This window comes from Oryx dammah, unplaced genomic scaffold, assembly GCF_014754425.2.
Source record: "Oryx dammah isolate SB20612 unplaced genomic scaffold, SCBI_Odam_1.1 HiC_scaffold_17, whole genome shotgun sequence".
NCBI classification, from domain to species: domain Eukaryota; kingdom Metazoa; phylum Chordata; class Mammalia; order Artiodactyla; family Bovidae; genus Oryx; species Oryx dammah.
The window spans coordinates 71,417,548-71,433,573 of record NW_024070201.1 but is presented as its reverse complement, the minus strand read 5'-3'; the positions used below and the strand labels follow the sequence as shown (position 1 = coordinate 71,433,573).

The 16,026-nt window shown below is 40.1% G+C and overlaps 1 protein-coding gene and 1 non-coding gene across 2 annotated transcripts in view; both read right to left on the bottom strand.

Moving 5' to 3' along the window:
- HSD17B12 (hydroxysteroid 17-beta dehydrogenase 12) overlaps positions 1-16,026 on the bottom strand; it is a 171,154-nt gene that overhangs the window by 107,342 nt on the left and 47,786 nt on the right. The window contains exons 2-3 of the mRNA XM_040259041.1: positions 3,278-3,324; positions 413-488 (exon numbers count right to left, since the gene is read on the bottom strand). Of these exons, the coding sequence (XP_040114975.1) occupies positions 413-488; positions 3,278-3,324 (123 nt within the window). The remainder of the gene's footprint in view (positions 1-412; positions 489-3,277; positions 3,325-16,026) is intronic.
- TRNAS-GCU lies at positions 2,413-2,484 on the bottom strand. The gene has a single exon. It is a non-coding gene; the product is annotated as a tRNA-Ser (tRNA).

Sequence of the window (16,026 nt, the reverse complement as noted above, 5' to 3'; positions counted from 1 at the left end):
GGTTGGGGAACTAAGATCCCACATGCCCCAGGGCATGGCCAGTAAATAAAGACACTGAAGTCAAAGAGTGGAAAAAAAAAAAAAAGTTAGAATAATTAAAAGGAGCAACAGAAAAAGAATGCAGATGTTTAAGGAGAACATACTCCGAGAATCGGATTCTTCACAAAAGAACCTAAATGAGTCAGTAAAATACATTTTAAGCAACTTATAATGGTACTATATTAATTCAAAAAAACTGATCCACCTTTGAAACACCCCATTAACAGAAAAAAAACACAAACAAAACACAAAAAAAGAAGCTTTCTGAAACATAAATAAATATATTAATGCTAGATATCTGCTTGAGAACATTAAATTTAGGCTACCTGTACTCCTTTTGTGATTATAGGGGAAGGGTGATGTGAGGACTTACTTATCTCACTGGAAACCTGGTTCAGTTTGTCCTGTGATCTGCTGATAAGGACAATTTTCATTCCACGCTTTGCTAACTGAAACAATAAAAGAAGATACCGAACAGCTGAATCACATCTCTGTTTCACTTTAAAATGTAAGTTAGATATAGTCTCATTTTAAGAAAACATATGATAATTCAAGTTAAAAAACAAATACACCCCCGAGTATAATGAATGGGCAAACCAAAATGAAGACTTCACAAAAAGATTCCCCAAAGAATTATTTTTCTCAGTCAAGCTAGTGTATAAAAGTCAATGGGTTTTAGAAAAAGGAAAGACTTTTACTTTGTACCTGTCCATACTTAATTTTTTTATTCATAAGTATCTATTACCTCTTCAATTTAAAAATTAGCTTTAAAAGTTTTTGTCTTAGACTGGGTACATGAAGACTATAGAACTGGCAAAGGAAACTACAGTTAAAATGTTGGGAATTCATAAAAATAGAACCAATTTTAAAGTTTTTATTTAAATACTATACGTTATGGACTACAAAGGCAAACTAAGATAGTTAACTGGATGACTTAATAAAGAATTTCCTGAGGAGTACCTTCTGTGTACTTCTCCAGTGCTGTATAAGTACTGCACAAAATGAATAAGATTTATAGGAACATGGTTTCTATCCCCAGAGACCCATAAATATAGGGACAGAAGAAAAAACACTGATATACAGAGAATTTTTAGTGAACTACTACAGACAGTATATAAATGAGAATAAATTATGTGCTCTGAACTATAAATGATTTAGTAAACTAATTTTCCAGTCCTAAATCCTAAAGTCAGCTTTTATTAAGTAAAAAGTGGTATAGCAAATGAGAAGATATGGAACATTTTTTTATAAAAACTAATTAAGATTGGTAATAACTTGCTAAATTAATCTCTTATAAAAACACTATAAAAAATCCACAAATATATACCGAGAGTCCTTTTTTTTTTTAATTAATGGGGAGAGGAAGAACAAGGAAAAGATCCTATCTATTGAAAAATGGCATCTAATATAATCGTAAAAGGAAAGATACCATTTAAAAATCACCATTTTAAAACTACCCTAGCGATAACTAATTTAGCAACAGATGCTGGGGTGGAAGACTGTTGAGAAATGAGGTATGCATGCAAAGAATCAACCCACAGATTCCTCATTAATTACAAAGGGGGAAAAGGTACTTTTATAATAGACAATTATGGTAGAGAGCATCTTAATAAGTGACTTATCTCAACATAATCAATAAAGGAACGAATGGACTTCTTGGGGCTCCTGATAAGATAAACTCAAAAGAATACAGTATCACCTGTGTAACATTCCTGCTAAAAAATGATTATCACCTGTGCAGCGTTTCTGCTAAAGACATTTACCTTGAACCGTATCATGAGGGACTGAGCAACTGAGCACACACGCACACAATTACGAGGAAACAACCAGACAAACCCAAACAGTGACCTGCGAAACCACTGGCCTGGATTTTCCCCACAATGCCACTGTTACAAAAGAAAAAGGGCAAAAAAGGTGGGGGCGGGGGGCCTGCGCGGAAGGGCACCAGGGAGCTCTCCTGGCCAAGAAATAGGACATCTAGGTGCAATGCATAACCTTTGAATGGTTCTGGAATACAAAAAACTCTATAAAGGGCACTGCTGGGGTAACGGGGAAACTTGAATACAGAGTGTACATTGTGCAGTAGTGTGGTGTCAAGCTAAACTTCGTATCCCACGTGTGATCACTGGACTGTGGTTGCAAGAGTGAACATTCTAGTTTTCAGACGCTTCATGCTGAAATCTTTAAGGGTGAGTTGTTACAATGCCTGGAAGTCCCAAATGGTCCCACCAAAGTGAAGAAATGAAGTGAAGTCGCTCAGTCGTGTCCAGCTCTTTGCGACCTGTGGACTGTAGCCCACCAGGCTCCTCCGTCCATGGGATTCTCCAGGCAAGAATACTGGAGTGGGGTGCCATTTCCTTCTCCAGGGAAATCTTCCCAACCCAGGGATCGAACCTTGGTCTCCCGCATAGCAGGCAGGTGCTTTAACCTCTGAGCCACCAGGGAAGCTCCAAATTATAATGATAAAGTGAAACAGGGCAAAATGTTAACAACTGGTGAATCCTGATGAAAGGTATATGAGTGCTTCCTGTATTCTTCTTGAAACTTTTCTGTAGATTTTGTATTAAAAACAGAAGGCTGAGAAACCAAAGGATTTTTTAAAAAAACGCTTCTGAAAGGATAAATGAGAGAGTCAATGGATCGGCCAGGATCTCCACCACAATCAGACAATATCTCAGGCTATCAGTGCCTCTGTGGAACCAGGACTGCATGCCTTAACAGCACGGCCAGTGCTTCTGGTCTGTATAGTTTTGTTCAAACTATTATGATGTCCTCCCCTTCAGTTACATTACAGACAACTGGAATCCTCTGAGGGTGTCTCTTAATATCTGTCAGTCACAGTCCTTCTTGTGAAAACGATACCATGGGCTAGTCTGCAGATTTAATCGCTCTCTAATAATTTATCTACCTTTTGGAAAATAATCCAAAGCAATTAACTTTCAAAACAGAATGGTCCATAGTTACACAATATAAAATAAAATTACACTAAAATGTTCACAATTCCAACTTACCAGGACAAAACGTTTTACACACATTATGCCCCAAAAGTTGTTTAAAAGTTGTTTTAAAGTTGTGTTTAACCATAGCATTGCTAACAAGGTAGAAACAAAGTACCTCTATTATATTCTATAATGCTCTACTGGTGCTTTTAACTTCAAAATTAAAATTACTGTAAGAGAGCATTCTATATTTGTTCTTATATTTTTATACCAAAAAGAAAGTCTTAAAAATTACTTACCTCTTCTGCATATGATTTTCCAATTCCATCAGTACTACCTGTGACAACTGGGAGAAGAAAAAAGTAACAGTTTAGTTTCAGAATCACGATGTAGAACTGATCACAGTTAAGACCCACCAATTAGATACAAGAGGGCCTGTGTGATACAGCTGCCTCTTGAACAGCACGGCTTCGAACACCAAGGGTCCATGTGTATGCGATTTTTTTCCAATAAATACATAGTACAGTACTACATGATCCAAGGTTAGTTGAATCCACAGATACGAAACCTCAGAAGCAAAATTTCAAGATACTGAGAGCCAACTGGCAGGTTATACTTTGATTTTCAACTGCATGGAGGGTCTGTGACCCTAACCGACCGTGCTGCTGACAGGTCAACTATACTTTGATGTAAAAGATGGAGCAATTACCAGTGGCTCATTATTAGGAATGAATACCCAGCACAAAGCTAAAAATAAAAAAACTGCACTTCCAAGGGCTGACAAGGATATAAAGCCACTAGAACTCGCATACAATGCTGGTGGCACTATAAATTGACACAATCATTTTAGAAAAATGACTTTGCATTATGTCCAGAAATAAACGTGCCTACCTATGACCTAACAATTCCCAAGAGATAATAAAAACATCATGTCTATCAAAACAATGTCCATGGTAGCTTTATTGATGCACAGTTGTCCAAATATTAAACTACAAGAGAATGAGTAAGTAAATTAAGGTATATTTACACAACAGAATACTAAATAGCAATTTTTAAATAAAAGAACTATTAATACATGCAAAAGATGAACAGATCTCTCAGACATTATATTGAGCAAAAAAAAGCCTGAAATAAAAGTGTACAAGCTGTTTTGATTCCATTTATCCAATTCCAAAAAGGGAAAAACTAATCTATAATGATAGAATATTGGCTACTCCTAGGTAATGGGGTAGATGACAGGGAAAAGGCATTAAGGGAACCTTCAGGATGTAGGAAATAGTCTATATCTTGATGTGTATGTGTGTATGTAAAAATGCATGGAGCTGTACTATTAAGTATACATTATGCCTATTATACGTTTAAAAACTTATTTATAGGTAGTAAAAATCGAATAATATCTATTTATTCTACGGGAAAGCATATTTCTCTTTAAAGCTCTAAAACCTTATGTAGCATAAACATCTGAAAATGATAATGGGTCAGACCACACCAAGGTATCTTACCTCTAAAATACTGGAATCGTGTTTAACAAATTCATAGCATGGTTGTGAGTAGCATCCTGAAATGGGCTTCCCTATGGCTCAGATGGTAAAGAACCTACCTGCAGTGCAGGAGACCTGGGTCATAATCCCTGGGTGGGGAAGATCCCCTGGAGAAGGGAATGGTTACTCACTCCAGTATTTCTGCCTGAAGAATTCCATGGACAGAGGAGCCTGGTGGTCTACAGTCCACAGGGTCACAAAGAGTTGGACATGATTGAGCGACCATCACTTTCCCTACTTTTACTATTCAGAAATAGGGCAAACATATCTAAATTCTTCCTAGTCATATCTTTCATGATCATAATAGAATATGAAATAATAAAACAGGTTATGAAATCACATCTATGTCTGTCTCCATCTCTCTCTCTCCCCCTCTATCAGCTTGCCATTTTCTATCTGCTCTATCGGCTTCTCTTTTTCTCCCTCTGCCTCCCTCCTACTGCCCTCCCTGGCATCTGTTGAATATAGTAGATCATACATTTAACTTAACCAGCCTGTCACTGGCTGATTGCATCCTCCTGATGTCATTTAACATGTTCTTCTGTCCACTAATTGGAGAAGGAAATGGCAACCCACTCTAGTATTCTTGCCTGGAGAATCCCATGGACGGAGGAGCTTAGTGGGCTACAGTCCACGGGTCACAAAAAGTCGGACACGACTGAGAGACTTCACTTTCACTTTCTTTGTCCACTAATAGTTAGGTGATCAAATTCAGCTTTAATTTTTTGGGTAAGAATACTTTATAAGCGATAGTATGTACTTCTATCAGGAGGCACATGTTTGCTAATTTTGCTTTTTGTTACATAAGCAGCCATTGATGTTCACCGCTGAGATACAATATTTAATTAGAGACTGCAAGATGATGATACTTCCATAAGCCTCTTATCCTTCTCCATCAGAGGGCAGACAGAATGAAAACCACAATCACAGAAAACTAAACAAACTGATCACATGGACCACAGCCTTTTCTAACTCAATGAAACTATGAGCCAGGCCACGTAGGGCCACCCAAGATGGATGGGTCATGGTGGACAGCTCTGATAATACGTGGTCTACTGAAAAGGGAATGGCAAACCACTTCAGTCCCCTTGCCTTGAGAACGCTATAAACAGTATGAAAAGGCAAAAAGATAGGACAATGAAAGATGAGCTCCCCAGGTTGGTAGGTGCCCAACATGCTACTGGAAATCAGTAGAGAAATAACTCCAGAAAGAATGAAGACATGGAGCCAAAACAAAAACAACACCCAGTTGTGGATGTGACTGGTGACAGAAGTAAAGTCTGATGCTGTAAAGAGCATACTGCATAGGAACCTAGATTGCTAGGTCCATGAATCAAGGCAAATTGAAAGTGGTCAAACAGAATATGGCAAGAGTGAATACTGCCATTTTAGGAATCAGTGAACTAAAATGGACTGGAATGGGTGAATTTAACTCTGATGACCATTATATCTATTACTGTTGGCAAGAATCCCCTAGAAGAAATGGAGTAACTATCATAATCAACAAGAGTCCACAATGCAGTACTTGGATGTGATCTCAAAAACGACAGAATGATCTCTGCTCGTTTCCAAGGCAAACCATTCAATATCACAGTAATTCAAGTCTATGCCCTGACCAATAATGCTGAAGAAGCTGAAGTTGAACAGTTGTATGAAGACCTACAAGACCTTCTAGAGATAACACCCCAAAAGATGTCCTTTTCATTACAGGGGACTGGAATGAAAAAGGAGGAAGTCAAGAGGTACCTAGAGTAATAGGCAACTTTGGCCTTGGAGTATGAAACGAAGCAGGGCAAAGGCTAACACAGTTTTGTCAGAGAGTGTGCTGGTAATAGCAAATACCCTCTTCCAGCATAAGAGAAGACTGGATACATGGACATCACCAGATGGTCAATACCAAAACCAGATTGATTATATTCTTTACAGCAAAAGATGGAGAAGCTCTATACAGCCAGCAAAAACAAGACCAGGAGCTGACTATGGCTCAGATCATGAATTACTTAATGCCAAATTCAGACTTAAATTGAAGAAAGTAGGGAAAACCACCAGGTATGACCTAAATCAAATCCCTTATGACTATACAGTAGACGTGAGAAATAGATTCAAAGGATTAGATCTGATAGACAGAGAGCCTGAAGAACTATGGATGGAGGTTTGTGACATTGTACAGGAGGCAGTGATCAAGACCATCCTCCAGAAAAAGAAATGCAAAAAGGCAAAATGGTTGTCTGAGGTGGCCTTACAAACAGCTGAGAAAAGAAGAGACGCTAAAGGCAAAGCAGAAAAGGAAAGATATACCCATTTGAATGCAGACTTCCAAAGAATAGTAAGGAGAGATAAGAAAGCCTTCCTCAGCGATCAATGCAAAGAAATAGAGGAAAACAATAGAATGGGAAAGAGTAGAGATCTCTTCAAGAAAATTAGAGCTACCAAGGGAACATTTCATGCAAAGGTGGGCTCAATAAAGGACAGAAATGGTATGGACCTAACAGAAGCAGAAGATATTAAGAAGAAGTAGCAAGAATACACAGAAGAACTGTACAAAAAAGATCTTCACAACCAAGATAATCACAATGGTGTGACCACTCACCTAGAGCCAGACATCCTGGAATGTGAGGTCAAGTGGACCTTAGGAAGCATCACTAGGAACAAAGCTAGTGGAGGTGATGGAATTCCAGTTGAGCTGTTTCAAATCCTGAAAGATGATGCTGTGAAAGTGCTGCACTCAAGATGCCAGCAAATTTGGAAAACTCCAGCAGTGGCCACAGGACTGGAAAAGGTCAGTTTTCATTCCAATCCCAAAGAAAGGCAATGCCAAAGAATGCTCAAACTACCGCACAATTGCACTCATCTCACATGCTAGTAAAGTAATGCTCAAAATTCTCCAAGCCAGGCTTTAACAGTACGTGAACCGTGAACTTCCAGATGTTCAAGCTGGATTTAGAAAAGGCAGAGGAAGCAGAGATCAAATTGCCAACATCCGTTGGATCATGGAAAAAGCAACAGAGTTCCAGAAAAACATCTACTTCTGCTTTACTGACTATGCCAAAGCCTTTGACTGTGTGGATCATAACAAACTGTGGAAAATTCTTTAAGAGATGGGAATACCAGACCTCCTGACCTGTCTCTTGGGAAATCTGTATGCAGGTCAGGAAGCAATAGTTAGAACTAGACATGGAACAACAGACTGGTTCCAAATAGGAAAAGGAGTACGTCAAGGCTGTATATTGTCACCCTGCTTATTTAACTTATTTGCAGAGTACATCATGAGAAATGCTGGGCTGGATGAAGCACAAGCTGGAATCAAGACTGCCAGAAGAAATATCAATAACCTCAGATATGCAGATACCACCACCCTTATGGCAGAAAGCAGAGAAGAACTAAAGAGCCTCTTGATGAAAGTGAAAGAGGAGAGTGAAAAAGTTGACTTAAAACTCAACATTCAGAAAACTAAGATCATGTCATCCAGTCCCATCACTTCATGGCAAATAGATGGGGAAACAATGGAAACAGTGAGAGACTTTATTTTGGGGGTCTGCAAAATCACTGCAGATGGTGACTGCAGCCATGAAATTAAAAGATGCTTGCTCCTTGGGAAAGCTATGACCAACTTAGACAGCATATTAAAAAGCAGAGACATTACTTTGCCAACAAAGGTCCGTCTAGTCAAAGGTATGGTTTTTCCAGTAGTCGTGTATGGATGTGAGAGTTGAACCATAAAGAAAGCTGAGAGCTGAAGAATTAATGCTTTTGAGCTGTAGTGTTAGAGAAGACTTGAGAGTCCCTTAGACTGCAAGGAGATCAAACCAGTCAAACCTAAAGGAAATCGGTCTATGAATATTCACTGGAAGGACTGATGCTGAAGCTGAAACTCCAATAGTTTGGCCACCTGATATGAAGAACTGACTTGAAAACACCCTGATGCTGGGAAAGATTGAAGACAGAAGGAGAAGGGGACAATGAGGATGAAATGGTTGGATGGCAACACCGACTTGATGGATATGAGTTTGAGTAAGGTTCAGGAGTTGGACAGGGTGATGGACAGGGAAGCCTGGCATGCTGCAGTCCATGGGGTTGCAAAGAGTCAGTCACGACTTAGCGACCGAACTGAACTCAACTGATACTTGAATTCTGTCTTCCCATCTTAATTTATTAGCTGGAATATTTCCATAGTGAAACAACTCCTCATCAGTTATTTGATTACAAATGATACAGAATTTGCACAGAAGCACAAGATAAATGTTGGATTTTTTCCTTTACTTACCAGTTTTCAAAATAAATTGGTTCTCTGATACCTCTCAAAGGTAACTCATGTTTTTATGATTGTGATTTTGCTTACAAGAAACATTATTAACTCATGCATTTAAACATTTGTAGTGGAATCCACCTATAGGAAATTAAGTATCATATGAAAGTTCCTCCAACCTCATTATCAACTCTGTTGCACATTTCTGTTACTTTTCATCTTCTGAGTATTTTGGAAGTAAGGGGACCCAAATTTTACACTGTATTCCTGTCACTGATGCACTAATGTTTCACACAAGAAGAATAAACATTTTCTAATTGTTTCCAATTCTCTCCTTCTCCTTTTCCTTTTCTCTGTGATAAACTTTTCTGCTCTCTTCCAGATCCCCAGAACCTCATCTCAATGCCTCTTTCTTCATAGCTTGTTTAGACTCCACCAACTAACTCCACTGTTCAGATCACTTCAAATGAATCCTTTCTCTCTTCCACATCTTTACATGCACTTCTCTTGCAGCACTTCACTCTCTACTTTGAAATGCATTTCCTACGTCTTAATTCTTCTGCTGGTTCTAGGCTCCTTGCTGTGTGAGGTGCACAAGGTGGGTGCTCAGTAGACACTTGCTGAATGCACCAGTGATGCTCACAGTTAGCTGCTCTTACAAACTACAAAACAAGATTGAGACGATTTCCCTAAGAACCTGCTTTCTCAAACTTCTTCATGATACAAGCACAATACCTTATACTCTCCTAATCTGTCTGCCACTCAACCTGTCTATTCAGAGCCTTTGGTACCTAGATTATTCTGTTTATGCTCAACAATTGTGGAGCAAGCAAATCCTATATGTGATTACAGCACTGAATCAATGGCCACATCAGACTTTCTCAGACTTAGTGTTTTTAAATCTCTTAATATGAAAAAGTTCAATAAATAAACGATAATAAATTCACCACAACTAATGCATCTAGAATTTCTGGCTATAATATACATATTTCAAAAGAATACAGATGACTCTGGTGTGTGTATGTATGTGTGTGTATTTGTGTATATGTGAAAACTGTGAACTCCAGGCTGACCTCAACCAGCATACATTCAGGTAAATCACTTCAGTTGTGCCCAACTCTTTGTGGCCCTATAGACTGTAGCCCACCAGACTCCTCTGTCCATGGAATTCTCCAGGCAAGAACACTGGAATGGGTTGACATTCCCTTCTCCATGGGATCTTCCCGACCCAGGGATCAAACCCAGGTCTCTTAAGTCTCCTGCACTGGCAGGCAGGTTCTTTACCACTAGCACCACCTGGGAAGCCCTCAACCAGCATACCACACTTTAAAAATAGTCCTGCAAAGCCTAGAATATGCCAGGACTAGAGATTAATAAAATTTGTCTGATGGCTATCAAAACTTTATCAGACTCTCCAGTTTCTGGAGTTTGTAGTGGGCATCAGGTACCGTTAAGAGCACCAAGCTCATTCTCGCTTCCAGTACAGAGGTCTTCAGGCGATCCTCTCACCAGCAGTTATCTGCTCTCAGCGCACAAGAGAGCATCTCCCAGGGATGATCCTCAGTCAAAGGGAGCTGCCTTGCCCAAGGTTACAGCCCTCCCCTGGGTAATACATGCCTAATTACCGGTCCACACAAAGATCCAGCTCCCTTACCTCACTTAGGGATCTCCGATGGGCCATGGGTCCATGGGGCCATCCCATGGCCATCCCATGGATCTAGTGTGATTCCAGCATCAGTTTGACTTCTCCCTCTGTCCTACCCTGCTTCCTTTGCTTACTCACTTTTAGGTACCATTCCTGAAAACATCCCCCTAAATACCTCCTCTACATACACACGTCACAAATGTCCATTTCCTGATGAACTACTGAGAGGCTACAAGTCAGGCTCCCTTCTTTTTAAAGTGATTTTACTTAAATCTAAAAAATACATAACTTAGCTTGAAAAAGAAAACAGTTTCAAGAGGTTTTAGACCAAAAAGAAGGGATTTTTTTCTGTATCCTTCTGCACCTTCCTACTCCATCCCTGTAAACAACAATTTTCACTGCTTTTAATTGCATCTCCTTGTCTTTACATGTTCTAAATCCTGTTATACTCTAATTCCCTGATTCATTTATTTTTATATTACTTGACTCATTAGGGTTGAAGACAATTTCACCCCCTTTAAATTTCCCCATCCTTCCAATGAAGTTATATCACAAGATTCTGCAAACAGTTAGTCATTACATTATTATAATACTGTAACTCAATTCTGATATTAGCTCAGAGTGAGTGTTAGATCCTACAGGTTAAAGACAGCGAAACTGTCCAGGAGCAGGCACCAGCCACAAGTTTAGGTGTCCCTAGGCCACCCACACTTGTGACTAGTTGGTTACAATGTTCAGGTTCTCACAATTTCTCAAGTTCAAGAATTCACTAGGATGACTCACAGAACTCAGGATAACTTAAGAAAATTCATGATTACAGCTTTATAGTGAAGGATAAAAATCAGGACCAACCAAGTGAACAGCCACAGAGGGCAAGGTGTATGGGCATCCCCAATGTAGAGCTTCCAGGACCTCTCTGAATAAGGGGAGGTCACTCCTCCAGCCCACCCCAGAACATCAGTGTGTTCACTCACTAGGAACTGCAAGATGATTTTTGCAAGAAGGGCTTAATGTTACTTAAATCATTTTACACAGCAGCATTGCCTCTGGGACTTTTACACAACGCAGCTGCTTTTTGGTAGATGAAGGAAATCAAGCCCTACTGCACAGACTTTTAGAAATATGGATATATTTTTAAAAGCAAGTAAAATAGCTGATGTACTAGCTTGTGATCCAGTGCTAAGTCACTTCAGTCGTGTCCAACTCTTTGTGACCCTGTGGACCGTAGTCCACCAGTCCCTCTGTCCATGGGAGTCTCCAGGCAACAATACTGGAGTGTGAGCCACTGTTTCCTTCTGGGTCACATTTCCTTCTCCAAGTGTGATCCAGTATGAATGGAGAATAAATCCATAGGAGTGGTTACTTTTTCCTGAGGAGAACAGAGCATCATGGGAATATGGAATTCTCACTGGGTTTCATTACAAAGGTGTGGTTGATTGAATCATTGGCCACAGGACTGAACTCAGACTTGAGCCTCCTTATCCCTCCGTAGAGGATGGAAGATTCATCTGGTATCCCATTCAAGGTGCCAATCCTCTAATCCCGAGGTTGGTGTTTCCATCAGGACCAGTCCTCATCCTGAAGCTCTCCATACAGTCCCACCATGAGAGATCTCACTGGCATACATTATCAGAGCCCACCATGAAAAACAAAGACATCCCTATCACTTAGGAAACTCCAAGGATTTAGATACTCCCTCCCAGAGAGCAGGAACAAAGTCTGTCAAATCCTTTATTATTCAACAATTACTGTGGCTAGAAAAATATATCATCCACTAGTGAAACAAACTGCATAGCAGAAAAACATTTTCTTTCCTAATCAACGTTTTTCTTCTCCTGGAGTTAAAATGGCCTTTTTCTTGCATTTGCATAGCTTTCCTTTTAAATGTTGCCCCAGTCTCTAAAGGCCTCTCAGTGTATTTTTCCACACAATCAACCCCATCAGTTTGTTCCATGCTTCTTTCTTTTTGGTTTTCTTTCCCTTAAAGATCACCTTCACAGAGCACTCCAACTTTCATCCTGTTTCCACCTGGAATAGATGCTCTGCGGGCACAGCCATGGTTCTAGAACCTAATCTCAGGGAATTCTCTCGGACTCTCTCTCCTGGGTTGAAGCTCTTGTTTTTTCAGATCTTGTTCTAGTCCCTCATTATGGAGCACATCTAAGTTGCCAAACAAGGAGGCATTTAGGTACATTTTGTAAACATTTGAAAAGTAATTATTAAATTTTAAAGTAGCTTTTGTTGTTCTGTCACTCTTGTCCAACTCTTTGCGACCCCATGGACTGCAGCACGCCAGGCTTCCCTGTCCTTCACCATCTCCCAGAGCTTGCTCAAAGTCATGTCCACTGAGTTGGTGATGCCATCCAACCATCTCATCCTCTGTCATCCCCTCTCCTTCTGCCTTCTATTTTTCCCAGCATCAGGGTCTTTTCCAATGAGTCAGCTCTTTGTATCAGGTGGCTAAAGTATGACTTATCCAAAAACAAAAAAATGTGAAGATAATACAGAGTGTTCCTCAAACTCCAAGCTAGTTCTTCTTATTACTAACATCTTACATTATTATGGAAAATTTGTCACAATTAACGGACCGATAATGATACATTATTATTAACTAAACTTCATATTTTTTTCAGGCAATCTTGTTACTGAGTGTCCTTCTGTTCTAGGATGCCATCCAGAATTTTAAATTTAGTTATCACATCTCTTCATGTGGCAGTTTAAGAGACAATTTTTTTTTATCTTTTGTATCTTTAAAAATATAGGCTATATTCTAACTTCACTTGTAGTAGTTTAACTAGTATGAACAAAGAATGCTGCCTGCCATCAGTAAACAAAGGATGCTGAGGTCATCAGGCCATCAGCTGCTCCCAGCTGTGCACCCTCAGGGGATTCAGGATGGAGAAAATCAGGATACTGGCGTCTTAGGGTGTATATCAAAGGAACTGCTTCAGTAAACCAAGATTCTGGCATCTTCCCATACATGAAAAAGCACTAAATTCATTAACTTGAGAAGTCTGTTTTTCTTTAATTAAACTGCAAAAATTCATACATCCTGGCTCCTCCCTTACTTCTTGGGAACAGTCACTCAGAGCTAAGAGTGGTTGACTCTTTGGAGCAGTCACTCAGAGCTAAAAGGCTGTTTCCTGGGCTTAAGCCCTCAGTATGGCTGCCAAATAAAACATAATTCTCAAATTTTTGGTTTTGCTTTCTTTTCAGTCTACACTAGAATTCGAAACAACAGATCGTTTTCAACAAAAAATTAAAACAACCCTCCACTGCACCAGTATTGCTTAAAAAGAATGTTTCACCATTCTAGTTACAATTTGCTTTTTTGTCACTGGGGCTTTTAGGATCGTTACTTCATCTTTAGGACTCTTGAGAAACCTATATGCAGGTCAGGAAGCAATAGTTCGAACTGGACATGGAACAACAGACTGGTTCCAAATAGGAAAAGGAGTACGTCAAGGCTGTATATTGTCACCCTGTTCATTTAACTTATATGCAGAATACATCATGAGAAACGCTGGGCTGGAAGAAACACAAGCTGCAATCAAGATTGCCGGGAGAAATATCAATAACCTCAGATATGCAGACGACACCACCCTTATGGCAGAAAGTGAAGAGGAACTAAAAAGCCTCGAGGAAAGTGAAAGAGGAGAGTGAAAAAGTTGGCTTAAAGCTCAACATTCAGAAAACAAAGATCATGGCATCTGGTCCCATCACTTCATGGGAAATAGATGGGGAACAGTGGAAACAGTGTCAGACTTTTTTTGGGGGGGGGCTCCAAAATCACTGCAGATGGTGACTGCAGCCATAAAATTAAAAGACGCTTACTTCTTGGAAGGAAAGTTATGACCAACCTAGATAGCATATTGAAAAGCAGAGACATTACTTTGCCAACAAAGGTCCATCTAGTCAAGGCTATGGTTTTTCCAGTGGTCATGTATGGATGTGGGAGTTGGACTGTGAAGAAGGCTGAGTGCCGAGGAATTGATGCTTTTGAACTGTGGTGTTGGAGAAGACTCTTGAGAGTCCCTTGGACTGCAAGGAGATCCAACCAGTCCATTCTGAAGGGGATCAGCCCTGGGATTTCTTTGGAAGGAACGATGCTAAAGCTGAAACTCCAGTACTTTGGCCACCTCATGCAAAGAGCTGACTCATTGGAAAAGACTCTGACGCTGGGAGGGATTGGAAGGCAGGAGGAAAAGGGGACAACAGGATGAGATGGCTGGATGGCATCACTGACTCGATGGACGTGAGTCTGAGTGAACTCCGGGAGACGGTGATGGACAGGGAGGCCTGGCGAGCTGTGATTCATGGGGTCGCAAAGAGTTGGACACGACTGAGCAACTGAACTGAACTGATGGTAACAGAACTTGAAGTGGGTGCTTCTCCATTCATTGGTGCTAGGCACTGATGGGACTCCAAATTCATGGGCTTCAATTCTGGCAATTTTCTTATGTATTAAATATTAATTATTTGATAATTTCTTCCTCACATTGTCTTCTAGAATTTCCTTTAACCAGAGTTTGGACATAACAGTTTCTTTATTAATTTTACTTTTCTTCTTATTTACTTTCCTGGAAATCTCTTCAACTTTTATCTTCCAAATTTTGTATTGACTTTTAAAATTAGGTTGTCAATTTTTTAATACTGAAGAGCTCTTCTCATTCTGATTGCTCTCTTTTTAAAGCAGCAGGTTGTTCCTACTATACATTCATTATCTTATCTCTCAGGACATTAATTAGACTTTGTTTATATATTTATACTTTCTTCTACTCTTTTATTCTGTCTCCTCTAAGTTATTTTTGATTGTTTTGGTTTGTCTCATCTTGGAGACAATAACACGGCAATGAGGGTGCATGGGTGGAGTGACTATATTGGGGCCCTCACTACAGGGTAATCATTGGGCAAACGAGCCCTTTGTCTAGGGGATCCACAAGTCAGTATTGTTATTGAGTCCAAGCCTGCTCTGCTTGCCACATGACAGGCCAAAAAGTCTACAGATGAGGTGTTGAGGGAAGGAATACAACTTTATTCAGAAAGTCAGCAGACCGAGAAGATGGCAGACAAATGTCTCAAAATAACCATCTTGTGGGATCTGGATGCCAGATTCTTTTACTAAACAGAGAATGGGAGGAGGTAAGGAAGTAAAGTAAAAAGGCTATTAATCTTGCAAATACCTCCTGGAATGGCCAGTGGTGGGAGGTGGGGGGCGGGGCAGTGGGAGGGTGTCAATTTCTTGTTTTTGCAGCCATTCACAGAGTGGGGCTTCCCTGGTGGTTCAGAGGTAAAAGCATCTGCCTGCAATGCACGAGACCTGGGTTTGATCCCTGGGTTGGGAAGATGCCCTGGAGAAGGAAATGGCAACCCACTCCAGTATTCTTGCGTGGAGAATCCCATGGACAGAGGAGCCTGGTGGGCTACAGTCCATGGGGTCGCAAAGAGTCAGACAAGACTGAGGGACTTCACTCACTCTCACTTCACAGATGGGCTGGGTCAGATTGTCTCTCTGTGAGGGGAACAAAGACACTTCCGTTTAAGTCAAGCAGAGGAACAGGGTTACCTGAGGCAGGCCATTATGTATGATTATAATAACAATAGCAACAAAAAGCA